The following is a 27,008-nucleotide window of genomic DNA, read 5'->3' as shown; positions in this document are numbered from 1 at the left end:
CTCCGCCTCCCAAGCAGCTGGGACCACAGGCGCCCGCCACAACGCCCAGCCATTTTTTGGTTGCAGCCATCATTATTGTTTGGTGGGTCTGGGCTGGGGATTCGAACCCGCCACCTTAGGTGTACATGGCTGGCGCCCTAGCCGGTTGAGCTATAGGCGCAGAGCCCCGAGTTAGGTTTTAAAAGGTGACTCTGGCACCAAGGGAAGGAGGGACCAGAGGAAGCAGAGTAGCAGTTGAAGGAACTGTTACTGCCAGGAATAGTCTGGAATGATCATAACAGTCTTGGTCTCCTTGGACTTATAGGAGTACATATATCTCGGAGGCATAAAAGTTTGCTGGCAGATCCTAGGAAAATGAGGTGCCACGTGTGGTAATGAGGCTAGAAGGGGTGTGCAGGCCAAGGACACCTTGCATAGTAGACTGCCTCAGCTTGCCTTGCAGACCACTCAGTATTCTCCACCTCCCTGCTGCATTCCAGGAGGCTAACCAACAAGGCTCAGCCCCTGGGAAGCCCTGCTGGAGCTTCTGGCCAAGAGGAGACTGGGGTATTATTTGTTTCCCCTGTTCCCCCTCTGCAGGCTATGGGGATTGTGGGACAGGACAGGTAATGAAGGTCTCTGCTGAAGGCCACAGCCTATGGGGCAGCCCTCCCTGGTTATGCTCAGGGCTTCCCTGTTTCTAGCCCAGATGGTTTCAGCTATTTCCTGCTGAGGCCCTGAGAGCTTCAAGAATTTGGTGAGAGTAACAGGCAACACTTGCTGAGCATTGTTACTGGGTTAGGCACTTTCACGGTTCGTTACTGAGTCCCCTCAGCAGCCCCTGAGGGCTACCCTCAGCAGCCTTAGACACTGTTAGACATTGTTGACCACATCGTCCTCCTAAAACATGTTTGTTTGTTTTTGAGACAGAGTCTCACTTTGTCGCCCTCAGTAAAGTGCCAGAGTGCTGTGGTGTCATAGCTCACAGTAACCTCAATCTCTTGGGCTTAAGTGATCCTCTTGCCTTGGTCTCCCACGTAGCTGAGACTACATGTGCCCACCACAGCTCCCACTTATTTTTAGAGACTGGGTCTTGCTTTTGCTCAGGCTCCTCTCCTGAGCTCAGGTAATCCACCCTCCTTGGCCTTCCCCAATGCTGGGATTATAGGTGTGAGCCATGGCTCAGCCCTAAAACACTTCTTTTGGCTCTTACTGCCCCATGTTCCTGGCTTTCTTTTCTGCTCCTTCTATCTGCTCTTTTTAGGTCTTTTGCCTGAATGCCTCCTCTCCCTGACCTGGGAAGGGTGGCCTTCCTTCTTCTCCCTGGGCCCATTTATCTTCCCTGTGATAAATGGGAAGATACCTTTTCCCACCATTCTAAATGCCTCCTGTATGCTGAGGACCCTGAGCCTATGTCTCCAGTCCAAATGTCCTATCCCAGCCCCAGACCCTTGGGTACAGGCATCTCCACTTTGATGACTCACAAGTATCAAACTCAGCAGGTCCCAAACAGAGCTGTAGGTACTCACTTCCCTGTGTTTCCCTCTCTTCTGCCTATCCTCTTCCTCAGTTGCCCAGAGATAAGGCCAGAAACCTATGGACCATGCATGTCATCTGCCTCTCAAGTATCCTCCACTTCACCTGTCCCTAGATTCTGCCTCCCAAATACATCTCCACCAAGTCCAAGTGATACTCCCTCTTGGGATGAGGGCAGTAGCACCCCCTCTTGCCATTACAATGAAAATAAAAGCCAAATTCCTCTCCATGGCCTACCCTCCCCCTAACTTGGCTGTTCTTCCCCAATCCACCCCCCCACCCCCAAACCTGCAAGCCCTTTGTAAAAACAACCTCTTTTTTGGAGCCTCCTCTGGCAGGCATCCCTCAGGTCAGATGCCTGCTGCTAACTCCAGCTCATCCTCCAGCGTCTAATGGAAAAGTCCCTTTGTCCCCCACCCCACCCCGTCCCACCCCTGCTCCTGCTCCCAGTGCCCTGCCCTTCTCTGTCACACCAACGTCTACTGTAGCCAGTTATGTGTGAATTGATTTGTCACACATCTATTTCCGCCTAGCACAGACGCTCCAGGAGGGAAAGATTGAGTCTATTTGTGGGCAAGAACTTAGCATGTGGTAAGCTCTCAGTTTGTTGAATGAGTAGATCCCCGTTTCACAGGCAAGAAAACTAAGGAAGATTAGGACTCCAACCCTGGACCGTGCTGTGTTTGGAAGGCAAGCCATGATCGGCTCTAAGTAGGGGAGGGTCAGGTTCAGATGAGCGCCTGGTAGGTGTTAAGCACTGGGTATTATTCCCTGCCTCAGTGTGATGAGTGAGCCCTGAGTAAGGGTGGGGGCTGCCCCTAACACCTTGTCCTGGATTCCAGCAGCAGGGAGCCCCTTGGACACAGGGATTGATCCCTGCCCCCAGCCTTGTGGCAAGCTGGACTGATAGGGCCTGATCAGGCACACTGAGCAAACTGTGCAGAGGTTCCCTACAGAGTCTCCTGCAGTCCCTGCAAAGCTACCAAAATAGAGTCACCCTCACGATGAAAATTGTGAGTTCCTTAAGACAGATGTGCAAAAGGTGAGTCCCTGAACCCAATCCCAACCCCACCCTCTGACCCCCTGCCAAATCAGACTGCCACCCCTGGTGCCCTCCAGGTGGGTTTGGTGCCACCCTAACTTGGCAGCATTCTTCTTCAGATGTACCCTTGTCACCCCACCCCTCTGCTAGGTTCTATGAGTTAGATACTGAATCCTGGGGTCTCCTGGCAGGTCCCAAGGTACAGCCTGGGTCCCAGACACCACAGTCTCCCTTCCAGTCTGATGGACAGTCTGGCTCCTCTTCAGTCTTCACCAAACCCCAGACTCCTCCGAAGCCCCTACCAACTCCTGCCCTGGGGCCCTGCTATGCCCCTCCCTAGCCCCTGGGCCCTCAAGCAGCGCCCCCCTCTTCCGGCTGTTAGCCTGGGAAGGGGGCCAGGCCCTGAGCTCAGACCTTGGCGATTCCAGAATGTCTGAGGCCCAGAGCCAGCCAGGCCAGCCAGGCCAGACAAGGGGAGAGGGGGGAGGTGGCAGAGTGGGCACCAGAAAGCCATTTGGAAGGGTTGGCAGGGGAGGCTGGGTTTCTAGCTTTGTTCTTTCTGCTCCTTTTCTGGACCCCGGGAGCTTTTTCCTGGACCCTCCCTAAGCCCCTGGTCAAAGGGTGCCTCCTCCTTTGAGTCCATTTCTCAGAGGGTAGTGTGGATCAGTACATACCACAAGTGACGTGGGGGCCGCGAGACCCCCCGCCCCGTGTGCAGGGGAGACTGGGGAAGAAGTGGCAGGCCTGCCATCGCCCTCCCTGCTCAGCGTGACCCTGGGCAAGGCCCACTGTCTTCCTTCAAGCCTCGGTTTCCCGCGTCGATGGGGCAGGGCAGGAGGTCTAAGCAGGCCTCCCTGCCCCACCCGGAGGAATCTGGCAGGCCGGCCCGACGGTCCCAGGTGAGGGCCCTCTGGAGAGGGCCCAGCGCAGCGGCGGGTTCCGGCCGGGGGCGGGCATCTGGGGTGGGGACCGCCCCCCCAGCCTCCGCCCGCCCGTACACTCTCGCTCCTCCGGGCGGCTGCGACGACGCTTTAAACGAAAAAAACTGTCTCCCTGGCCCGGGGCCAGCGTCCCAGCCCCCCTCGCCGCCGGCGCGCTGCAGCCAGGGAAAACAACTGCTCACTTCTCACTGCGTACTCCCCGCACTCCCTGCTGCCCCGCGGCCGCGGGAGTGGAGCCCGGCCAGGGGGAGGCGCGGAGCGGGCCGGCCGCCCGGCCTTCCTCTCCCCTCGCTCCTCCTCTCCGCTTCAACTTGCTCCGGCCTCCTCGCTCCTGCCCAAGTTCGGGGCCTTGGCGGGGCTTCTTCCTGGGGCTGAGAAGTTTTTGGGCTCCCCGCGGTCCAGCCTCCATCTCTTCGCTCCCCTCGGCCCCCTCCCGCGCCTGCTGTCTCCTCCCAGCCGCCGCCTCCGCTCCACGCCCTCGCTGCCCCCTCCTGCATTCTCCCGGGACTCCCGGCTTTCTACCCCCTCGGGCGCCGGGCCCTTAGCCCCCAGCCCAGGCGCGCCCCTCGGGGTCCTGCGGCCCCGGATGCCCGGGCCCCGAGGGGCTGCTGGCGGCCTGGCCCCTGCGATGCGCTGGGTGGGGGCGGCGGGGCTGCTGGCGCTGCTTCTGCTGCTGCTGGGCCCGGGCGGAGGGGCCGAGGGGGGACCGGCCGGAGAGCGGGGCGCCGGCGGGGGCGGGGCGCTGGCCCGCGAGCGCTTCAAGGTGGTCTTTGCGCCAGTGATCTGCAAGCGGACCTGCCTTAAGGGCCAGTGTCGGGACAGTTGTCAGCAGGGCTCCAACATGACGCTCATCGGAGAGAACGGCCACAGCACCGACACTCTCACGGGCTCCGGCTTCCGCGTGGGTGAGGGATAGGGGGCATAGCTGGGGACAGCGGGGAAGGACAGGTTCCAGGACCATGAGGGACACATAGTGGAGTCCTGGGCATAGGAGATGGGAGTTTGGGGTACAGAGAGCAGAGATCTGGGGTTGTCGGAGGCAAGGCCTTGGCAGAGGCTCAGAAGGCCTGAGTCTTGGGGGCTAGAGTTGGGGGGCTGCATGAGGACTGGACTTTGAGGCTGTGGCTTAGGGTTGGAGGCTAAGGTATGAGGCTATGCTGGAGTCCTGGATGACTCAGGCTTCCAGAAGGAGCGATGCTCTGAGAGAAGGCACCCAGGGGCAGGACGCAAGCTGGGGGCAGAATGCCTCACAGAAGGGATAAATATTCCCCCAAGAAACAGAAATGCTAAAAAAAAAAAAAAAAAAAAAAGAACAGGAAAAGTCTCTTAAATATCTAAAATAGGGCCTGCCAGGGGTACACACCTGCATTCCTTGGGAGGCAGAGCTGAGGTCAGAGCTGGGAGAGGGGTTAGTTACCACAAGGTCTGAGAGGGAAGAGTGTTGAGGCCTAAGAAGTGGGGTACAGGCTTGAAAGTGGGGCTGGCTCATGTCCTCAGTCCCTCCTCCTCCTGTGCCACTCCCTAAGCTCCCACCATCTCTGCCTCAAAAAACTTCAGAGTCCCTCCAACCCCCACCCCAGGCCCTGTGACCTCCCAGGTCAGATTGGACCCTACCCCAGCATCTCTCATCAAAGGGCCAGGCCTGGGGCTCGGCCTCCTCCCACAGGGCCCTGGCTAAGGGAGGTGTCCCGGCAGTAATTACCCTCTTGTATGGGATAATTAGGCCTGGGCCAGGATGGCACCAGAAAAACAGCCACTCTCACTCGTTTCTATATTCACCATCAGACCTAAGGAACCCCACTCACTAGGTTCACATTCCTCATGAGATGGGGGGTTGTGCACGCGCACACCACACAGTGTGTCTGGGGGGCATATGTAGGCTTTGGAGTGGCCCAGAGTGACTAAGTACCTGTCTGTTCATCGTCTTGGGTGTGTGTCTCCAGTCACTGTTAGGGAGTGTATGTGAATGTTTATGTCAACCTATGTTGGTGTCAGAGTCTGTGAGTGACAAGATGACTGTGAATGTGAGTGTATGTGTGTCTAGGCTCCCAGATTCCCAGGCCATCCTGCCAGTCTTCTGTCTCCATCTGTGCTGCCCACATCCCCCAGGCTTGGTGCCCAGGCCACAGTGGGCGGGTGTCACAGGGAGGTCACCCTCACCGCTTTGAGTGACTCACTGGGAGACAGGAAGAAGAGAATCTTGCCTCCACTGGCAAAGGACACACCCCATCTGCCTTGTGAGGCCTGGCCCCAAGAGATCAGGCAGGATGGGCTGGGCTAGGCTGCTCTTAGTCCCACCCTGATGGTCATGGATGTGGGCTGTCCCTGAGAGACCCCCTTTGGGTGTCCAGGAGTTCAACACAACCCTTGCCTCTGCCCCAGGCAGCAGAAGGGAAGCTGGGCTGGTGCATGGGCTCAGGTTCCCAAGAGTAGCAGGTGTTGAAGATGAGTATGTGGCAGGAAAGACAGAGGTCCCATCCTTTCCCTCAATCAATCCTTCATTTGTTCCCCCCGCACTTCCTCTGGGACACAGAGCTGAGGCTGGCCTGGCCCTGCCCTCCAAAGTACTCTTTATAGTGAATATAACCAGACAGGAATAAAACCAGGCCAGGTGCCAGACAGAGCTGATGGGAGTAGGTGGGATATGAAGAAAGGAGGAGAAGCTGAGACAGGAAGGGCAAGATTAGAATATGTAGAAATGGGGACAGCGCTCTGCAATGGAGGGGATGGCATGAACAAAGCCATGAGGCAGAGATTGGCATACTTGCAGGAGGGGTGCACACGGAAAGAGCAGAAGGAGGTGGGCTAAAAGAAGGTTCTGGGGCTCAGTGCCTGTAGCACAGTGATTACGGCGCCAACAACATTGACCAAGGCCGGCAGGTTCAAACCCAGCCCTGGCCAGCTAAGTAACAATGACAAGTGCAACAGAAAAATAGCTGGGCATTGTGGCGGGCGCCTGTAGTTTCAGCTACTTGGGAAGCTGAGGCAAGAGGATCGCTTAAGCCCAAGAGTTTGAGGTTGCTGTGAGCTATGACACCACAGCACTCTACCTAGGGTGACATAGTGAGACTCTGTCTCAAATTAAAAAATAAATAAAAGAAGGTTCTGGGCCACAGAGAGTTTTGAGTGTCCAGGCCAGGAAGCAAATAGTGAGCAGGGTTGTGACATGCCAGTCCTCTGCCTAAAGCAGGGTTTCCCAGGAATGCTGAGATTGTCAACAGCCAGGAGAGAGGCTGGAAGGTGGCCAGAGCCCGGGGAATAGGGGGTGCAGAGGCCATGGTGGGGTGGGAGGTGGGGTTGTGGAGTGTGCAGTGCTGTATAACTGGGGGGGGAGGAATTCCCTGGTGGAGATCCCAGGTTAGGAGGAGGTGGAAAGGCAGGATGCTGCCAGCTGACAGTGGCCTCTGGGTAGAAGTACCAAGAGAGGTCCTGGAGAGGGTATGTCCATGGCTATCTCTAGAGATGTGGACATCATTGGCCATGGTAAGGTGTAGGCCCTGGGACAGCAAGGCATAGAGGGGAGGTCCCAGGCCTGAATGAGGGGGAGAGTTTAGAGGAGAAGAGGAAGAGGCCCCAGGGAGAGAGGGATACCCAGGAGAGGCCTCTGGGAAAGACAGATTGTCATTATCATTATTTGCTATTACTTATTAAGCATCCTCTGTGTACTGGTCCCCATATTAAGCATTTGTACTGGCATCACATTTAATAGACACAACAGCTCTACAGATGGGGAAGGTAAGTAAGGTGCTCAGGGTCACGCAGCTGGCACATGGCCTAGGTGAAACTAAGTCTGAGACTAAAGATTCTAGAACCCAATATAGACATAAGGATGTTGAGGGATCTAGAGAGAGCAGTTTCCAAATGTGTGATGTGCTATAAAATCCAGCTTCCCAAGGAGGACAGAGCTAGTGGTGGCAAGGCAGTAGGTAAGAGGGGGAAGAGACAGGTTGTGGGTGAGTGATTCGGCCTGGGGGCTAGAGGCAGGGTAGCCTGGCTCTGATCCACCTCCTCTCCCCAGTGGTGTGCCCTCTGCCCTGCATGAACGGTGGCCAGTGCTCCTCAAGAAACCAGTGCCTGTGTCCTCCAGACTTCACGGGGCGCTTCTGCCAGGTGCCAGCCGGAGGAGCTGGTGGGGGCACTGGTAGCTCAGGACCTGGGCTCGTCCGGGCTGGAGCCCTGTCCACAGGTGCACTGCCACCCCTGACTCCAGAGGGTGACTCTGTGGCTAGCAAGCATGCCATCTACGCTGTCCAGGTGATCGCTGACCCTCCTGGGCCTGGGGAGGGTCCCCCTGCCCAGCATGCAGCCTTTCTGGTGCCCCTGGGGCCAGGACAGATCTCAGCAGAAGGTACCAGGCAAGGGAAATACCAGGGGAGGCTGAGGTGGGTGGGCACTAGGGTTGTGGGCCCAGGTGGGGGGGGCCAGCCCTGGAGGAGCTCCACCCCTACAGGTGACCCTGGGTGCCAGCCCTGAAGCCACTGTGCCCCACCCCCAGTGCAGGCCCCACCCCCGGTGGTGAATGTGCGTGTCCACCACCCGCCTGAGGCCTCTGTCCAGGTCCACCGCATCGAGAGTCCGAATGCTGAGGGCCCAGCCCCCTCGCAGCACCTGCTGCCACACCCCAAACCCCCACACCCTCGGCCACCCACCCAGAAGCCTCTGGGTCGCTGCTTCCAGGACACGCTGCCTAAGCAACCCGTGAGTGCATCCATAGTCCAGAGGGTCAGCCTTTCTCTCAGGATTGTCCTGCCCTAACTCTGTGTAAAATCAGGGGACCAGGGCAGAGGAAAGGGCCAGGGGTGAATGAGTGGGGTGCTTGTGACCCCTCCCCATACTTCTCCCCCTAGTGTGGCAGCAACCCTCTCCCAGGCCTCACGAAGCAGGAAGACTGCTGTGGGAGCATCGGCACTGCCTGGGGTCAGAGCAAGTGTCACAAGTGCCCTCAGCTGCAGTGTGAGTACCTGGGCTCAGCGAGCATCCCCTATCAGGCAGACCCTCTCCAGACTTCAACCACCAAATTCTTCTCTTCATCCCACTCTGCCCCTCCCCAGTGTCTTATTTGTCATCCCCTATCATACTGTCCTCTCTCTGCAGACACAGGGGTACAGAAGCCAGGGCCTGTACGTGGGGAGGTGGGCACTGACTGCCCCCAGGGATACAAGAGGCTCAACAGCACCCACTGCCAGGGTATGGCCATCCAGGAGATTCTATGGGCTGCAGGATCAGGCTGGTGGGGGTTCCTAAGGTGGGCATGGGAGGAGGGGGGCTGGAGCAGTATTCTGAAGTTCTTTGAGCAGCTTGCTGTCACAATGGACCCCAGACGGACCAAATTTCCACTTACTACAGACATCAACGAGTGTGTGATGCCAGGCATGTGTCGCCATGGTGACTGCCTCAACAACCCTGGTTCCTATCGCTGTGTCTGTCCACCTGGCCATAGCTTGGGCCCCTCTCGCACACAGTGCATTGGTGAGACTAAGGGGTTCTGGGAGGTCATAAGGCATGGCTAGGAAGGGAAAGGCTCTAAGTAGCAAGCATTAGAGGTCACAAGAGATCAGAGTGAGGTCAAGGGTTGACTGCAGGAGGAATAAGACCCAGAGCAGATAGGATCAGGGATCAGTGAGGTTGGGAGTCACATGGGGTCAGGACTATATGGAGTCTGGGTCCTATATCATAGGCTTAAGGGACAGGAGGGGTGAAGTCTAGAGCAGATAGAATCTGGAGTCAATGGAGTTTGTGGTCACATAAGTTTTAGGTGTCGCATGAGTTCAGGATCATTTGGGACTACACAGGGATCTACATAGGGGCTACTCTGGGCCAGAGAGGCATAGTCTAGGGTAGCTAGACAGAGGGATGTGGCAGCGCTCAGGCCTAAATGCCCCTTGCAGCGGACAAGCCAGAGGAGAAGAGCCTGTGTTTCCGCCTAGTGAGTCCTGAGCACCAATGCCAGCACCCACTGACCACGCGCCTCACCCGCCAGCTCTGCTGCTGCAGTGTGGGCAAGGCCTGGGGTGCTCGCTGTCAGCGCTGCCCCGCAGATGGCACCGGTGAGCCAGGGACGTGTGGGGCAGGGGAGGGGGTGGGTGTATGTCCATGAACTTGTCCAGCAAACACTCACTTTTGTATCTGCTGTCTTGACCCTAGCTGCCTTCAAGGAGATCTGCCCAGCTGGGAAAGGGTACCACATCCTTACCTCCCACCAGACACTCACCATTCAGGGTGAAAGCGACTTTTCCCTTTTCCTGCACCCTGACGGTCCACCCAAACCCCAGCAGCATCCTGAGAGCCCCAGCCAGGCGCCACCATCTGAGGATGCAGAAGAGGAGAGAGGTCTGGCCTGACCCCTTCTGTTCCTAGATACAACACTGACTTCCAGACTTGACCCTCTGACCCATTACCCAAAGATGTGACCCTGAGTTATAACCTCCTAAGCCTTCCTTGAACTATAACCCAAGCATCCCCAACCATCGCTCCCCCAGACCTGAGCACCTGACCACTATGCAAGGCTCTAACCCCTGACCTTTGACCCAGAGACATGATTTCTGAATTCTTAGATATCATAACCACAACTACCCAGTTGCTGAGCACAAGCCTGACTCCTTTCTCCCACCCCAACACTTAATGGCCCTATCTTTTCTTTTCTTCTAGGGGTGACCACGGACTCAGTGAGTATGAGAGCCTAGGTGGGAGGGGTGGGACAGGTGAGGGAGACACAGAGGTCTCATGCTGCTATCACCCACAGCCAGTGAGTGAGGAGCGGTCAGTGCAGCAGAGCCACCCAACTGCCACCACATATCCTGCTCGGCCCTACCCTGGTGAGCTGGGTACTGCAGGGATGAATCCTCAGGGACTAAGTTACTGGGTGGGGAGAGTTCACAGCCTAAATCCTGGAGGGCAGTGAAGCTGGGGTGTGATATGGCCAGATGAAGGCCTGAAAGAAGGGAGGCTCTGTGTCCCTCACCTTCTTACAAGTGTGCACTGCTGCTGGCAGAACTGATCTCCCGCCCCTCGCCACCCACAATGCGTTGGTTCCTGCCGGACTTGCCCCCTTCCCGCAGCGCTGTGGAGATTGCTCCCACTCAGGTCACAGGTAAGGCCAGGCAGCTAGGCCATGCCCCCAGCTTAGTTTTTCTCTTCCTCTCCTCCCTACAGTCATTCCCTAGAGCCAACATCAAGGAAACAGCAAAGATCCCACCCTGCCCTCAAAAAAACCAGGTAGCATGGTGATCAACCCAGTCTGAGAGCATTCATTATTTATTCAACAAATATTTATTGAACATCAACTATGTGCCAGGCATTGGAGACTCTCCAGGTATTAGAAATGCTACAGTGACAAAAATGACAAAAATTTCCTGTCCTTGAAGAGCAGACAGGCAATAAAAAGACCAACATATAAAAATTTAGTATGTTTCAGCTTGGCGCCTGTAGTTTAGCAGCTAGGGCGCCAGCTACATACATTAGAGCTGGCGGGTTTGAATCCAGCTGGGCCTGCCAAAAAACAATGATAACTACAACCAAAAAATAGCCAGGCATTGTGGCGGGCACCTGTAGTCCCAGTTACTTTAAGGCAAGAGAGTCACTTAAGCCCAAGAGTTTGAGGTTGCTGTGAGCTGTGACACTCACATGGCACTCTACCCAGGTTGACAGCTTGAGACTCTGTCTAAAAAAATAAATAAGTAAATAAAAACTCTCAACCTCACTAATCATCAGGGAAATGCAAATCAAATCCACACTCAAATCCACATTGAGATATCATCTCACCCCTGTGAGAAAAACAAAAAGAAAAAAAATTTAGCATATTTCACAAATGTTATAAAGAAATAAATCCGAGCAGGAGGTGTGGGGGTTGTGATAATATGTGGGGCAGCAATGAGAGAAGGCTTTCTGAGTAGAGTTTTAAAGACTGATAGAAATTCAAGAGCCAAAGTGGTGAAAGAATGGGCATACAGGTTGAGGGAAAGAACATCCTAAGGTAAGTTAAGTTTGGGCAAAAGCATGGGAACATGATACACTGCTGGAGTCAGAAACCACACCTGCACCAGGGAAAATCCAGTACATGGAGCCTTGCTGAGGGTTTGGGTCTGATGCCAAAGGCTATAGGAAATGTCTATAGGTTTTGAGCATCAAAATTTCCAACTCAGATTGAGTAACCACTCTGTACCAGGCACTGTGTAAAGAGTTCTATGTACTAAATACCATTTAACCTTCTCATACTCTGTGAAGTGTATGCGGCATTGTTAGGCTCATTTTCCAGATGAGAAAGTGGAGCCTTGGAGAAGTCCAATAATTTGCCCCAGGTCACACAGCTGAGCCAGATTCAAGCCCTTATGTATGTATGCAAAGCCACAAGGGGAGTTGGCAGTCTGAGCCTACGTGAAGTCCTGGGGTGAGGGTCTAGGTAGAGGTGGCTGGTCTGGGGGCTTTGTGGAACCCTAAAGAGAGGTACCCCAGGCAAAAATGGCCTGAAAAGCCCACTGGCCAAAGTAGAGTTCAGGTATTGTGGCTGAGGCTGCAGGATGGGGTGGGGTGGGAGATGAGAGCAGTGAGGGGATGGGGTGCTGGAGAGAAGACTGGTGAGCAGTGAGGATCAAAGAAGGGAGAAGTAGGAGGCAGAGAGTCCTGAGCTTGGTAACAAAGAGGCTGAGGGGCTTCCTGCATCTGACTGCCTTGCACTGATGTGGCACAAGTTAGGATTCCCAGGAAACCAGCTCCTGCTTGACTTGGGAGGAGGAGGTAATCTACTATTCTGGAATGGCAGGGGGGGGCTCCAGAGGATACTGGTGTGACTGAGGCTATAGGGTCTAAGAGAACTGAGGAGAAGGAGGTTTCTGAGCCCCTTGGGTAGGGGTATTGGGACTGAGGGGCCCTGAGGAGATTTGGTTTGGTTCAAGGTGACTGGGGTCAAGGATGTGGAGTGGGGATCAGATGAGATGATAGGATGTCAGGGACCTGGAGCTATCTGGGGTCTTGAAGTTAGGGTTGTCTGGGATGGAGGTATAGGAAATCTTCAGATTGGAGTGCATCTGAGCAAGAACCTGAGGGTCATGGTATGACTGGGCTCAGGTATCTGAGTCAGTAGGATTGGGGTATCCTGGTTTGTCTTGGGGACGTGGCAGAGGTGAATGCTCCCTCACCACTCCCTGCCCTCAGAGACAGACGAGTGCCGACTGAACCAGAATATCTGTGGCCACGGAGAGTGTGTCCCTGGCCCGCCAGACTACTCCTGCCATTGCAACCCCGGCTACCGGTCGCACCCGCAGCACCGCTATTGTGTGGGTGAGCATGGGGCAGGCATGCGGGCGAGTAACCGGGGAACAACCCTTCCTCGTGACACCACTTTGATTTTTCTTGGCCCGCTGCGTCCTTCTCAGACGTGAACGAGTGTGAGGCTGAGCCGTGCGGCCCTGGGAGGGGCATCTGCATGAACACTGGGGGCTCCTACAACTGCCACTGCAACCGCGGCTACCGCCTGCACGTGGGCGCCGGGGGGCGCTCGTGCGTGGGTGAGCGCCACCAGGGCGGGGCGGCAGTGGGTGGGGCAGGCTCTCCTCCGGACCGCTGTGTAATCTCCTCCACTACCCCACACCCTCGTGCCTCCTTCCTTCCGCTCAGACCTGAATGAGTGTGCCAAGCCTCACCTGTGTGGCGAGGGCGGCTTTTGCATCAACTTTCCGGGTCACTACAAGTGCAACTGCTACCCCGGCTACCGGCTCAAAGCCTCTCGACTGCCTGTGTGCGAAGGTGAGGGGCCCCCATCCAGACCAACGTGGGGGCCTCCGCCGTCTCAGGTGGCGGCGGGGGTCCTGCACTCCTGTCTTTGCTTTACTTTCTCTCAGAGGTTAGGGCCTGGGAGCCAGTGCGCGGGGTTCGCCTTGTTGATCTGTGACAGAGGGAGGCCTTGCCGAGGAACCAGAGCGCTGGGTCAGCCACTTTGTCCCCAGCTGAGTCCTCCTCGTCCTTTTTCCTCCTGTGCAGACATCGACGAATGCCGGGACCCGAGCACCTGTCCTGATGGCAAATGCGAAAACAAACCCGGGAGCTACAAGTGCATCGCCTGTCAGCCCGGCTACCGCAGCCAGGGGGGCGGGGCCTGCCGCGGTGAGGGCGGGGTCTGGGTCCCATCTAGGGTAGAAGGCGGGGCCGAGAAAACAAAGCGGCACCTTCCGGGTAATGCCGGTAGCGTTCACCAGCACTAGCCCCGGCCCGGGGGCGGGGCCTTTCGATAATACAGGGGGCGTTCTCCCCAAACTCGGGCTGAGGAGAGCCACACTTCGCCGCTGTACACCTGCCTGTCAGACCCTGTGGGGCAGCGTCTGAGATGCGCTCTTTCTGCCGCAGACGTGAACGAGTGCGCTGAAGGCAGCCCCTGCTCTCCTGGCTGGTGCGAGAACCTTCCAGGCTCCTTCCGCTGCACGTGTGCCCAGGGCTACGCGCCCGCGCCTGACGGCCGCAGCTGCATGGGTGAGATCCAGCGTCCCAACCCAGGCAGCTTGCTGCCCGCTTGCGCGCTGAAGCGGGGAGTGGGTCTCTGTTTGTAAGGCGAGTGGCGGGAGGTGGCTAATTCATCTCCTGGTTCTTTGATCCAGTTGCTCATTTCCTCAGAGAATCTCGACAAGAAAGGCCCTGCCAAAAGTTTTATGTAGGAGGAGTCTTTTTTTTTTTTTTTTGAGACAGAGTCTCAAGCTGTCCCCCTGGGTAGAGTACTATGGCATCACAGCTCATAGCAACCTCCAACTCCTGGGCTCAAGAGAGTCTCCTGCCTCTGCCTCCCAAGTAGCTGGGACCACAGGCGCCCGCCACAACGCCTGGCCATTTTTTGGTTGCAGCCGTCATTGTTGTTTGGCAGGCCTGGGCTGGATTCGAACCCTCCACCTTAGGTGTATGTGGCTGGCACCTTAGCCACTTGAGCCACAGGCCCCGAGCCATGTAGGAAGAGTCTTAGGGGGCAGGGCTTGAAGCTGTGTTTGCAAAGCTTGTTATTTAAATTTAATCCAAAAAAAAAAAGGGCAGTGCCTGTGGCTCAGTAGGTAGGGCGCTGGCCCCATATGCTGAGGGTGGTGGGTTCAAACCCGACCCCGGCCAAATTGCAACAAAAAAATAGCAGGCTCCTGTAGTCCCAGCTACTCCGGAGGCTGAGGCAAGAGAATAGCCTAAGCCCAGGAGTTGGAGGTTGCTGTGAGCTGTGACGCGACAGCACTCTACTGAGGGTGATAAAATGAGACTCTGTCTCAAAAGAAAAAAAAACTCAAATAGTGAAGGGAGGCATTAGTACCTTATCCCTACACTCGTGTTTATTATGCACCAAGAGGATTCAGAGAAACTGGAGAATGTAAGACAGACTGTGGGGTGTAGGACTGGGCCTGAATGGAGCTTGGGTACTCCTTGGAAACACCAGCCAAACGGGAGGGAGAAGGCCTGAGTTATCTTAAAGAATCAATAATAATTAACCAAGTAAGAAGGATGAGATGGAACAGCATGCCAATAATGGCTACTGTGGTGAAAAACAGCATGAGATGTGCAGGAAACTGTAAGGAATGACCGAGCGCTGGGGCCTGGCTGGGGAGGAGCAGGTCTCTACGCTGTGGAGGGCCCCCTGAGCCCTGTCCAGGAGGTTGAGCCTTATCTTGAAGTGTAAGGGAACACTGGAAGCATTTTGAGGGGAAGAATGACAAGATTTGCCATTTGTTTTAGAAAGTTGCCTGCTGCTGGGTGTGGAAAGTGGCTGGAGGTCTGTTGGAGAGAGTTGAGACAGAGGCGGTGGTGGATGGAATAAGGGTTGTGGCTTCAGGATGGCCATACCGTGATGTAATATTAGAACAAATTACTAGAACTTGTTGACTGGATGTCAAGCTGAAGGAGAGAGGGAGGTGATGGAGCCTCCAGGTGACTCAGGTGGTGGTGCCCACTGGGATAGGGGCCCCAGGGATCAGCAAGTTACGAAGGGGAGATGCTGAGCTCCTTGGTGGACAAGTTGAATTGCTGGTCCCAGTGGGTCTTTCAGTTGGAGATAGCAGCAGAGGGTGGGCCATGTGGGTTGGGAGTCTTGGGTTAGACATACCTGCCTGGAGCCAGACTATAGGCTATCAGAGCAGTGGAGTCTTGGGGTGCACCTACTCTGCCAAGGAGGGTGGGTAGGGTAAGAGGGGCATCTGGCAGAGCCTTGGGAACACTGACACACCAGGAGCAGGTGGCAAAAGAGGAGATAAGAAGAGGGGATGATGGAGGACTGCAGGCCACCATGTGAGAAGCTGGGGAGGAGGGATGTCCAGGAAAGGAGAATGAGTTAAGTGCAATAGAGAGGTTCTTGTAAAATATGAACAGGTGAGACAAGAAGGTCCCTGGTGGCCTTGGCAAATGGCCTCTGTGGTGTGATGTGGATGGAGGGCAGGATATTGGCAGCAAGTGAGGAAAAGTAAGACCTGGAGTCACAGGAGTGGGACTTTGAGGTAGAAGTTGAGGAGGAGATGCCAGGAAAGTGGGTGAGGGGGTGACTGGGGCCACAGGGCTAGGAGAGGAGGGAAGAGGGGTCAGCAGGTGGCTGGCCACGGACAAGAGAAAAGGAGCAATAAAGGAGTGGATGTAGTTAATAATTTTCAGGTGTTTGAGGGTGATTACCCTTAATTGTCTCAGTAAATAGTGAAAGGCCTGAGTTAACTAGAAGACCTGAGGATAAAAGTGGTGGCTTGGGGGCAACGCCTGTGGCTCAAGGAGGAGGGCACTGGCCCCATATACCAGAGGTGGGTTCAAAACCGCCCCCGCCAAAAACTGCTAAAAAAAAAAAAAAAGGTGGTGGTTTGGAAGTACCCAAGGGCATGGGGGATGCCCAGGGGCTTTACGGAAGTCTGGGCTCCAAAGGAGCTAGAGAGGGAGGCACTGAACATGCTAAGGGTTTGGCCCAAACTCAGAGGCTGGAGCATGTGGCTGTGGCCCAGTGTGCTCAGCTTGGAGGCTGGGCTTTGCCAGACCAGTGAGGAGAAAGAAGCATTAGTGGGCTCAGGGATGGCAGTTCACAGGCGACAAGCCCTGACCCTGATCAGGGCTAGGAACTTTCAGAGTGAGGGTATGGGTCAAGGTCAAGGAACTAAGGAGGCAGGAGTAGAAGACTTGAGGACAACAATGGCAGTGGGAAGAAAGCCCCCTCTAAGGGCTGCAGGGTGGGGCAAATATGTGAGATAAAAGCTCTGAGGGGCCCTGAGAGAGACTAGCTAGCCTTAAGATGAAGGTCACAGAAGTGACATATGTGAGGTCGGAGACCTTGGTCATCCAAAAGCTGTTAAGAACTCCTAGAATGGAGAGGGAAACTGAAGGAGAGGAGGTAGAAAGGTGGTTCCAACAGCAAAAGAGGGGTGGAGACAGGTGCAGGCCTGATCCACACCTCAGAGGAAGAGCCTAGGCTTGGAGGGGACTGAGGTGTTGGCAACAACCAGCCCATCAGAAAGGACTGCAAGTAATCATGTCCTCAGGGGAGAGTCATGTGTCTTTACTGCATGGGCAAAATAAACTATTCTGAGTAAAGGAGGAGGATTTAGGGGCACTTATATCTACAGGGAAGAAGGGAGCCATGGCAAGTGAGAGAAGGGTGAAAGCAGCAGTGAAGGTCAGGCATAGTGGCTCACACCTGTAATCCTAGCACTCTGAGAGGCCAAGGTGGGGTAGATTGCCTGAGCTCACAGGTTTGAGACCAGCCCAGAGTGAGACCCTGTCCCTAGAAAAAAAAAAAAAGGACGAGCGTTGTGGTGGGCACTATAGTCCCAGCTACTTGGGAGGCTAAGGCAAGAAAATCACTTGAGCCCAAGAGTTTGAGATTGCTGTGAGCTATGAGGCCATAGCACTCTACCAGGGCGACAAAGTGAGACTCTGTCTCAAAAAAGATAAAAAGAAAAAAGAAAGCAGCAGTGAAAGCAGCTGTGGCTAAGATGCCTAGAGCAGGATGGGAAAGAGGGTGGAGAAGGGGGCATCTTGTTCAGTGAGGGTGGGGAGGCTGTTTAGCATCAGACATGGTCCAGGTGCCCGGCAACACCTGGCCTGCTTGCCAGGGAAGTGTATGACACCTAGGAACAGGGTTAATGCCCCACACTTATAAGTGCCACGGGCCTCAGCTCTGGCACTCCAGAGCTCTTTAATATCTATAAAGAGTCTAACAGAGTGACTAGCACATAGTAAGCACCATAGCGCACAAGAGAGAGTAGCAGAGGCCCCCACTTTGGCCCTCTGACACCTCCTGTGTCCTGCAGATGTGGATGAGTGTAAGGCTGGGGACGTGTGTGACAATGGCATCTGCACCAACACTCCAGGATCCTTCCAGTGCCAATGCCTCTCTGGCTACCATCTGTCAAGGGACCGCAGCCACTGCGAGGGTAAGAAGTCCTAGAACCAGGGTGCTGACCTGTCCCTCTATACTTCAGGATCCCTACTGCCCAAGTCCAGTCCCCATCCAGATCCCAGATGGGATGTAGGGGCATGACACTGAGCCAGAGATCTGGGGGAAAGCCTTGGCAGTCTTAGGCTGTGCATAGAGGTTTAGTCACTGAGATTCTTTACTCCCTTAATCCCCTACAGACATTGATGAGTGTGACTTCCCTGCAGCCTGCATTGGGGGTGACTGCATCAATACCAATGGCTCCTACAGATGTCTTTGCCCCCAGGGGCATCGGCTGGTGGGTGGCAGGAAGTGCCAAGGTATGGGGATTGGCTGAGGGCTCTTGAGGGTTGTGGCAGGGAAAAGTACTCCCCTAGACACACTGTGACCATTCTGTTTTTTCATACATCCAGTCACTCAGCCTTCCACTCTTGCCCAAATAACAATGAGCATAGTAATAATGGCAGTTATTACTGAATCTCAGTAAGCACTGCTATGGTGCTTACTATGTGCTAGTCACTCTGTTAGGCTCTTTACAGATATTAATGTGTCAGTCTTCCTACCAATTCATCCATATGTGCATTCATCCAACAAGAGTTTGCTGAGCACCTTCTCTTTGCCAAGTTCCAGGCTATGTACTAGTTATTCAGCAATGACCCAAGGCTCCCAGCTGGGGGAAGCCAACATCAAAACTGATTCTCACAGGTCAGGGTGCTGGGTTCCAGGAGAGTTCTGGACTAGTGATTAATTGCAGTGTGTGTGGGGGTCACTGTCTAGGACTTAAGTAAGAGTTCTCTAGGCAAAGAAAGGCACAGAATGGTATTCTAGGCCCAAAGAACAGTATTTGCAAAACTCAAGAGATCTGGAAGGACCTAATTGTGTTTTTAGAGGAGGGTAAACACGTATGCCCTGAGAGGTGGAGGTTAAAGTAAAGGATGATAAGACTTTTCTAGGTATTGGGACCCCAAACTGAAAGTCCTTAAATGCCAAGCCGAGAGTTAGTATTTTATTCTGTTGTCAGCAGGGGGGGTTGGGGGCGGGGGGGGGTATTTTCCTAAAGGGTTTTTGAATGACAGCAGTGATTCACACTCCCACCCACCCACATGCTCAGACTGACATGAGTGGATATACTTTGAACAAAGTGAAAATTCAGGTTCTGAACTTGTGTTAGGCCCTCAGGGCATAGCCCTAATGAAGAAGGGGTTGGGTTTCCTCTGAGCCACTTCTGCCCCCCAGACATAGATGAGTGCAGTCAGGACCCCAGCCTGTGCCTTCCCCACGGGGCCTGTGAGAATCTGCAGGGCTCCTACATGTGTGTCTGCGATGAAGGCTTCACTCCCACCCAGGACCAGCATGGTTGTGAGGGTGAGTGTCCTCCCAGCTCTCTTCCAGGCTAGAAACTCCCCTGAACTGCAGCTGGGGTTCAGAGATATGTTCTGGTCTCACTCTCCTAAATTTGGGGAACAGGAAGAAATTGCTTCTGCCTGAGGAGTCTGGTAAGGCCAGACCTTGAAGAGCCCTAAATCTCATGTTGACACTGGCTGTCACATGGTGACTAACAGAAGCCAGGGAAGGTGGGAGACAGAGACTTGTGGTGGGTAGGATGGATAGACCAGGCAAAGGCAGTGTGTCTGCAAGACCCTGAGCTACCCTCCCCCCACTCAGAGGTGGAGCAGCCCCACCACAAGAAGGAGTGCTATCTTAACTTCGATGACACGGTGTTCTGCGACAGTGTATTGGCCATCAACGTCACCCAACAGGAGTGCTGCTGCTCCCTGGGTGCTGGCTGGGGAGACCACTGTGAAATCTATCCCTGCCCAGTCTACAGCTCAGGTCAGGAAGCCACAGGCCCCTTCCCAGAACCTTAGTTTCTTTATCTGGAAACCAAATGGGAGAAATGGCTCTCTATCCCCTGCCCCTTGAAGTTGGGAAATGAGGCGGAGAACCCACGGCATATGGGCTGGACCTGCTCAGTCCCATTCTCCCCCGCCACCCCACCCCCTGCAGCTGAGTTCCACAGCCTGTGCCCTGACGGAAAGGGCTACACCCAGGACAACAACATCGTCAACTACGGCATCCCAGCCCACCGCGGTAAGTCCCAGGAGGCTAGCTGGTCCCCCAATCCTGCACTGGGTAGGCCCCACTTGCACCTACCTTCCCAACCTGCAGACCGCCCCCCTCTCCCGTGTGAGCTTTGTTCTTGCGGTCAGCCCTGCCCACAATCCAGGGCAGAAGCGCCACAGTTTGTCACCCCACAGACATCGATGAGTGCATGTTGTTTGGGTCCGAGATCTGCAAGGAGGGCAAGTGCGTGAACACGCAGCCCGGCTATGAGTGCTACTGCAAGCAGGGCTTCTACTATGACGGGAACCTGCTGGAGTGCGTGGGTGAGCACAGCCAGCCCAGTGGCCCTGGGGAAGCAGTGAGGAGATAAGCACAGCCCCCTGGACCTTCTGTTATCAATGATTTTCCTCCCCACAGACGTGGACGAGTGTCTGGATGAGTCCAACTGCCGGAATGGAGTGTGCGAGAATACCCGCGGCGGCTACCGCTGCGCTTGCACGCCCCCAGCCGAGTACAGCCCAGCACAGCGCCAGTGTCTGAACCCGGAGGAGATGGGTAAGGCCCGGGCTGGTGAGCCGGGGTGGCAGAGGGATGGGGGCCCAAGCCATGCAGAGACAGCACCCCCACCCGTGCCCTCACTGTTATAGACGTAGATGAGTGCCAGGACCCGGCAGCCTGCCGTCCTGGACGTTGCGTCAACCTACCCGGCTCTTACCGCTGCGAGTGCCGCCCGCCCTGGGTGCCCGGACCCTCAGGCCGCGACTGCCAACTCCCGGAGAGCCCGGCTGGTGAGGGCGAGGGTCAGTCTGGGGCTTACGGGGGTGGGGTGGGAGGTGGGGGAGGCCTTGTCTGTCATATGGAGCATCAAAGCCACACATTGGGTGGAGTGGAGGCGGGCGGTCCCTGTCTCGGTCTCCTCCCTGACGTAGGTCCCATCCTCAGAGCGCGCCCCGGAGCGGCGCGACGTGTGCTGGGGCCAGCGTGGAGAGGATGGCATGTGCGCAGGCCCCTATGCTGGGCCTGCTCTCACTTTTGATGACTGCTGCTGCCGCCAGGGCCGAGGCTGGGGTGCCCAGTGTCGCCCGTGCCAGCCGCGCGGCACCGGTGAGCTGATCCGGGAGTGGTGGTGGGGAGGGAGCACGAGTGCAGCCGAGGTGCACTGACATCAATGACTGCCCCTCTCAGGGACCCAGTGCCCAACATCGCAGAGTGAGAGCAATTCCTTCTGGGACACCAGCCCCCTGCTGCTGGGGAAGCCCCCAAGAGGTGAATGCAGCAGGAGCGCAGGGGTGGGGCGGTGGCCGTAGGCTGGGGACGGTATTAACGCTCGTATTCTCCTGCCCGCTCAGAGGAGGACAGTTCAGAGGAAGACTCAGATGAGTGCCGCTGCGTTAGCGGCCGCTGCGTGCCACGGCCAGGTGGCGCCGTGTGCGAGTGTCCCGGCGGCTTCCAGCTGGACACCTCTCGTGCTCGCTGCGTAGGTGAGCTGGGCTTCAGGGCAGGGCACGAGACGGAGCAGCTCCGGGCCAGCCAGAAGCTAACTAAGCAAATGGCACCTGTCACCCGAACTTACAGACATCGACGAGTGTCGTGAGCTGAACCAGCGCGGGCTGCTGTGCAAGAGTGAACGCTGCGTGAACACGAGCGGCTCCTTCCGCTGCGTCTGCAAAGCCGGCTTCGCTCGCAGCCGCCCGCACGGGACCTGTGTGCCCCAGCGCCGCCGCTGACGCCACCCGGCCTGGACGTTGGTGATCACTGAGGGATTTTCGTGAGCTCAGCCTCTCAATCCTGCCTCGACTTGGGGCTCGGACCCAGGGACCCTCAGGACCCGCAGGCCCTTTCCCGTGCTCTGAGACCCGAGAGCGGCCATATCAGCACTGCCTGGATCACAGGCAGAAGTTGGGTCTGGGGCGCTGTCTGCCTTCCTCCCCGAAGGTGTTTCCTAGAAACTGATAAAAATCAGATTGTGCCTCTTTACTCTGGCTTTAGAAGCAAACTGATGTTCCCGTCCACTGTGAGCACAGACAGCGCAGGGCGGCGCCAGACTCCAGCTGCCTCGGAGAGGCGACTGAGCTGGGACAGGGAGTACGAAATAGAATTTATTGTGGCTCTGATTATGTACACGTGAGACATGCCTGGCCAGGGGGCCAGGCTCACATGGTTTGTACAATAAATACATCCGTGGGCTCTCCACGGCCAGGAGGCACCCACATGGCCGGTCAGTCCAGCTTCCGGGCTCCCAGCTTCATGGGGCCTTTGGCTGTTTTCCTTTCTGCACGTTTGGCCTCCATTTCCCGCCGCCGCTCTTCACGTTTTTTCCGGGCCAGCTCAGCCTTCGCCTGTCCTGTGGGCAGGAAAGGGAGGTCGGTCAGTTTCAAGTCCCCAGCTCCAGAGCCCCATCTGTCAGCCCGCTTGGGGAAGCACTTACGGCTCTCAGTCTCCAGGCCCTCCCAGCTGTCCTCGCCCCACGAGTCCGGCCTCGGCTAAAAAGGGAAGGGCGGGCTGCCATGGGGATGCTTCTGGCTGAGGTGTGCCCAGCCTCCACCCTCCCGCCATACCTGCCCTGGGTACCTGAGTGCTGGGACGCGCAGATAGGGTGGCAAAAGGGTCGCCCTTGTCATTAGGCTCAGATCCGCCCCAGTTATACTCGCTGGCCAGCCGCGTGCCCTCAGGGGGCGGCTCGGGGGAGTTCGGCTTCCGCCAGTTCTGTTCCCAGGAGCCTTCTGCTTCCCAGCTGCTCCATTCAGACTCGGGGGATTTACGGTCCAGGCCGATAACCTGCGGGTCATGGGAGGTAGCACTGGGCTAGGAAGGGGATTGGATTCCCCTCCTGGGCACACATCACCCCTGCCTGACCCAGTTCACCTGCCCAGCTCTGCTGGCTTGGCCTTCCGGACTCCAGTCTTCTTGCTGGGCCAAGGTAGACTCCGCCTCCTGCTGCAGAGTGGGAGGAGGGATGACCAGTGACCCCACCCTAGAAGCCAAGCAAGATGCTCCACCCACTTCCCAGCCACCGGCTCTAGTCTCTAGTTTTTTTCTGTAGTGTTTGTTTTGTTTTTAGAGAGTGTCACTCTGTTGCCCAGGGTGGAGTGTCAGGGCATCAACCTAGCTCACAGCAACTACAAACTCTTAGGTTTAAGCAATCTTCCTGCCTCAGCTTCTGGAGTAGCTGGAACTATAGCACTCATCACAATGCCTGCTAACTTTTCTATTTTTAGTAGACACATGGTCTCTCTCTTGCTCAAGCTGGTCTCCAACTCCTGAGTTCAAAGGATCCACCTGCTTCAGCCTCCCAGAGTGCTGCTAGGATTACAGATGTGAGCTGTCACATCCAGCTTTGGTTTTTGTTTTTTTTGAGACACGGTCTTCCTGTGTTTGTGTACCCAGGCTGGTCTGTAACTCCTGAGCTCCAAAGTAGCTGGAACTAGAAGCACCTGGCTAATTTTTCCTATTTTTTAGCAGAGGTAGGTCTCACTCTTACTCAGGCTGGTCTCAAACTCCTGAGCTCAAGGGATCCTCCTGCCTTGGCCTTCCAGAGTGCTAGAATTATAGGTGTGGAGCCACTGTGTCTGGCCCACCCATTAGTCTTTTACTTGCCTTCTCTTTTGCTCCTAAGGCCCTGTTTATCATCTGTGAAGTGGACATGCTAACCCCCTGCCTGCTCTCACCTTCCATGGGGCTGGGGAATAAGATGTTGATGCCCATACCCTTCTCCACAGCTTTGGGAACCAGAGAATACTGTCAGTCAGATGGGGAATCTGGGCTCTGAGCTCTGCCCCATTCTCTTCAAGACAGCCCCATTCCATCCTCAGCCCATCCTCAGACCACCCCATTAGCAGGACTCTTCTGGTTCTAGGCCTGGGAGCAGGGCTGGGTGGGCACTGGAACAGGAAAGACAGGATGCAGAGGAGAGAAAGTCCAGGGGGCTGCCCATCCACCAGCTGCCCTGACTGACATTTCCAGCCTTGTAGCCAGAGCCTCTAGAGCAGGGGTCCTCAAACTTTTTAAACAGGGGGCCAATTTACTGTCCCTCAGACCGCTGGAGGGCCAGACTATAGTTTAGAGGACAGGCAGCAGCAGCAAAAACACCTGGCAGGCCAGATAAATGTCCTTGGTGGGCCGCATGTGGCCCGCGGGCTATAGTTTGAGGACGCCTGCTCTAGAGTTCAGTGGTACTCAGCTGCTGGCTCTGGCCTACAGTAACCATTGTAGGAGACCTACTTGCCAGGGATACTGTGCAGATTAAGACAAGCCGGCCCCACATAAGCTCCTTGAATGGCATCCTGTGACTTTGAGCGGGGGTCCCCTAGAGAGGCCCCTTTAGCTTCACACACCTCCAAGCTACCCCAGTCTTCATCATCCCATCTGTCAGCAGTGCTGCTGTCCTCTGCTGTGTCCTTGTCCTCCTGTGTCTCCCACTGGCCTGAGGTTGTAGGGGTGGCAGGGGCAGGGGTGGAGGCCAGGGCAGGAAGTCCTGGAGAGCAGAGGCTCACTGAGCTTTCAGGGAGGTCTCAGGATGACAGAGGTTGCTGGGGGGAGGGGGTACAGGCAGGGGAAGGGGAACTGAGGGAGCCCACAAGGGCCTTAGACCCTATCCCTCCTTTCTATTCCCAGCCACCCCAGGGGAAGGCAAGCATCAGCTCCTAGGTACCACCACCTCCCAGCCCTTTCAGCCACTGATGCAGCCTATCTGGGATACTTACCCTCAGGTGTAGGTCTCTGGGGTACATTGGTCTCAGTCAGGGCAGCCGTAGGGTGTACTCGGATCAGCTTGGAGGTGAGTGAGGAGACCCCAGTCACGGCCCAGCCTGCCCAGCTGGATGCGGCTCCTCCCATCCCAGGGCTAGAGGCTGCATGGACATCCTTCTCTGGCAGTGGCATGAGAGAGATTTGGGTATGGGCACCTCAGGCTCAAATGGGGAGAGTGATAAGAGGCAAGAAGTAAAACAAGGTGACCTATAGGGACCCCATCCCTTCTCCAGGCCTGCTTTTCCCATCTATGAAATTGAAGGTGTCTGTCAAGTATGCTCACTAGGGTCTTTTTCAGCTCTTAGTAACTCCAGTGTGTATGGGAGATGACAAACAACAGTCAAGGATATAGCTGAAGAAAAGAGGGAATACCACTGTGGGCCACTTACCCAATTCTGCCAGCTGGGTGGGGTCCTCTGACACAGACTCCAGTTTAGAGAGGAAGTTTCGAATGGCCTTGAAGGCCTGTGGGTAGCAAGGGGCAGAGCTGGGGGCTCCGGGGTTCCCAAGAGCCTGCCAGGCCAGCTAGGGCCTGGGTATCCCCCAGAGCTCTAGCTCCAGGGCCCAGCCCCAGCTGTGTCTCACCTGGTCCCGTACAGATTTTTCAGAATCCACAGTGAGGCCGCAGAGCACAGGCAGAATCTTGTGGGCACAGTCATTCATCGAGTAGAGGTTGTGGGTAGCAGCAAAGCCCAGGACACCCGCGACCCGGGAGGGTGCAAATGGGTCCTTAGTAGCCCGACTGAAGGCAGAGGTAAGGACCCTGTGTCTGGTCTGGGATGAGCCAAGGAAGAGGGCTCCTGAGTGTAAGGTTAATATTAAGGCCCAGCATCACCAGCCCTTACTTCTCAGAACAGAGGCCATCTATGGGGCCCCAGACTGTGAAAAATATGAATTAAATACTAACTTAAATGGGGAGAATTTACCTACAAGTCTGGATCTGGGCTTCTTTTCCCAGATCACTGGGCTCCATACTGCCTCAAGACTCAAGCAGCAGCTGCCCATGAGGCTGGGGAATGTGCCTCCCCTTCTACCTGCTCTGCTGACCAGATTCTTTCATTCCTGTTACATCCAGGCACAGGAGGCATCAGAGTTTACAAACTCTGGCTAAGAGGATGTCCACAGGCCATGGGGTCCTAGTGGCTATGTGACCTGGTACAACTGCCTCTGCCTCTGGAAGCCTGGACAGAGGGGCTAAGAGCACCTGCAGCCTAGGTCTCCAAGAGGAAGAAAGCCCCTGCACACAGGATTCCTGGCCCTGGAGGAGGCTGGGGTCCTGTGACAGGGATAGGCTCCCAAGTAGCCATGTAGAACACTCACACTGGCACTGAGGTAGGAGCCGATTTTGCCCAGGCAGACTGTAGTGTTGCAGCGGATGGGGCCTTGATCATCCTTAGCCTGTAGCCGTGCAAAGTGCTTCATCAGCTCCACATTGAGGTTGGCCTCATTCAGCTTTGGGGCTAGAAGCAGCATGGACTATGGGCACAGGGAACAGTGGAGATAGTGGGCGGGGCAGGCAGAGGGCCTCATGCAGGAATGGCTTCCTGGTAGCCCTTAACACAGCAAACCCACCAAAGCCTCCAAACCCACCTCCAGCCTGGGACTGTCCTGACCCAGTATGTTGAAGAAAAAGAACCCCATTTCTCCGTCTTCCTTTACAGCAACACCTCAACAGTTTGCCTACACTGCTATCTCCCATTTGTGCCTTCTGCTCTCTTATGGGCACCAGCCAGACTTTCACACATGTATCCCCCACTCTACCTAGATGGGTCAGGCTGAGGTCACTGATGACTTACATATGGCAAATTCAATGGCCAATGTTCCATCCTCACACCCAAACTTTATCCTCAACAGTTCTGACATCCCTGAGAGCTCCCTCCTCCTTGACAATATTGAATCTGGTCCTCCAGGACACCAGCCCTTCCTGCTTCTCCTCTGACCCCGCTATTCCTTTTGCTGAGATCTTAATGCTTAGACACTCAGAGCTAATCTTCAGGACTCTTCAAACTCTTGCCCTTGGTGACCTCACCTATTTCATGACTTTAAATGGCCTCCCATGAGCTCCAATCTCCATCTGGCTAATGGACACAGCCAAGAGGGGCCTGGCCTCCTCCCACAAACTTGCCCCCCCACCCCCCCGTTTTCTCATAAGTGTCAATAATCTTCAGTTGCTAAGACCAGAAGCATCAGAGCAATTTTTGACCCCACATCCACCCATCAGCAAATACTGCAGGATCTACCTTTAACATGCTCCCTTCTGGGCTCGGCGCCTATAGCTCAACCGGCTGGGGCGCCAGCCACGTGCACCTAGGGTGGTGGGTTCGAATCCCCAGCCCGG

The 27,008-nt window shown here is 55.7% G+C and overlaps 2 protein-coding genes and 1 pseudogene across 6 annotated transcripts in view; 1 reads left to right on the top strand and 2 right to left on the bottom strand.

Annotated features, from left to right (window-relative positions):
- LOC100966397 overlaps positions 1–3,514 on the bottom strand; it is a 4,847-nt pseudogene extending 1,333 nt beyond the window's left edge.
- A 300-nt stretch (positions 3,515–3,814) lies between these two features.
- On the top strand, positions 3,815–22,148 carry LTBP3 (latent transforming growth factor beta binding protein 3). Of its 2 annotated transcripts, none has more exons than XM_003798652.1 (28): positions 3,815–4,403; positions 7,517–7,846; positions 7,994–8,196; positions 8,346–8,451; positions 8,593–8,685; positions 8,845–8,967; positions 9,387–9,545; positions 9,643–9,828; positions 10,147–10,163; positions 10,241–10,313; positions 10,490–10,588; positions 12,649–12,774; positions 12,870–13,001; positions 13,111–13,239; positions 13,474–13,596; positions 13,837–13,959; positions 17,733–17,855; positions 18,058–18,177; positions 19,094–19,222; positions 19,523–19,690; positions 19,865–19,948; positions 20,116–20,244; positions 20,339–20,476; positions 20,569–20,709; positions 20,864–21,025; positions 21,107–21,187; positions 21,271–21,402; positions 21,497–22,148. In XM_003798652.1, exons 1-28 carry the CDS (start codon positions 4,085–4,087, stop codon positions 21,646–21,648), a joined length of 3,900 nt encoding a protein of 1,299 aa, XP_003798700.1. In that variant the 5' UTR covers positions 3,815–4,084; the 3' UTR covers positions 21,649–22,148. The 2 variants fall into 2 exon arrangements, with proteins under 2 accessions (XP_003798700.1, XP_023374219.1); XM_023518451.1 differs by having other exon boundaries at positions 4,085–4,403; positions 20,569–20,721; positions 21,497–21,898.
- SCYL1 (SCY1 like pseudokinase 1) overlaps positions 22,008–27,008 on the bottom strand; it is a 14,922-nt gene continuing 9,921 nt past the window's right edge. The window contains exons 10-18 of one of the 4 annotated variants that reach the window (XM_003798653.3): positions 25,991–26,146; positions 25,256–25,444; positions 25,060–25,135; positions 24,625–24,789; positions 24,256–24,395; positions 22,787–22,858; positions 22,493–22,699; positions 22,350–22,404; positions 22,008–22,265 (exon numbers count right to left, since the gene is read on the bottom strand). In XM_003798653.3, the coding sequence (XP_003798701.1) occupies positions 22,141–22,265; positions 22,350–22,404; positions 22,493–22,699; positions 22,787–22,858; positions 24,256–24,395; positions 24,625–24,789; positions 25,060–25,135; positions 25,256–25,444; positions 25,991–26,146 (1,185 nt within the window). In that variant the 3' untranslated portion in view covers positions 22,008–22,140. The remainder of the gene's footprint in view (positions 22,266–22,349; positions 22,405–22,492; positions 22,700–22,786; positions 22,859–24,255; positions 24,396–24,624; positions 24,790–25,059; positions 25,136–25,255; positions 25,445–25,990; positions 26,147–27,008) is intronic. The other 3 variants (XM_012810708.2, XM_023518452.1, XM_012810709.2) reach the window with 3 other exon arrangements.

The sequence above is a fragment of the Otolemur garnettii genome, unplaced genomic scaffold (genome assembly GCF_000181295.1).
Source record: "Otolemur garnettii isolate 467f Iridium unplaced genomic scaffold, OtoGar3 scaffold00140, whole genome shotgun sequence".
NCBI classification, from domain to species: domain Eukaryota; kingdom Metazoa; phylum Chordata; class Mammalia; order Primates; family Galagidae; genus Otolemur; species Otolemur garnettii.
Note: the sequence above shows the minus strand (reverse complement) of the source record. Positions and strands in the feature narration are given on the sequence as shown.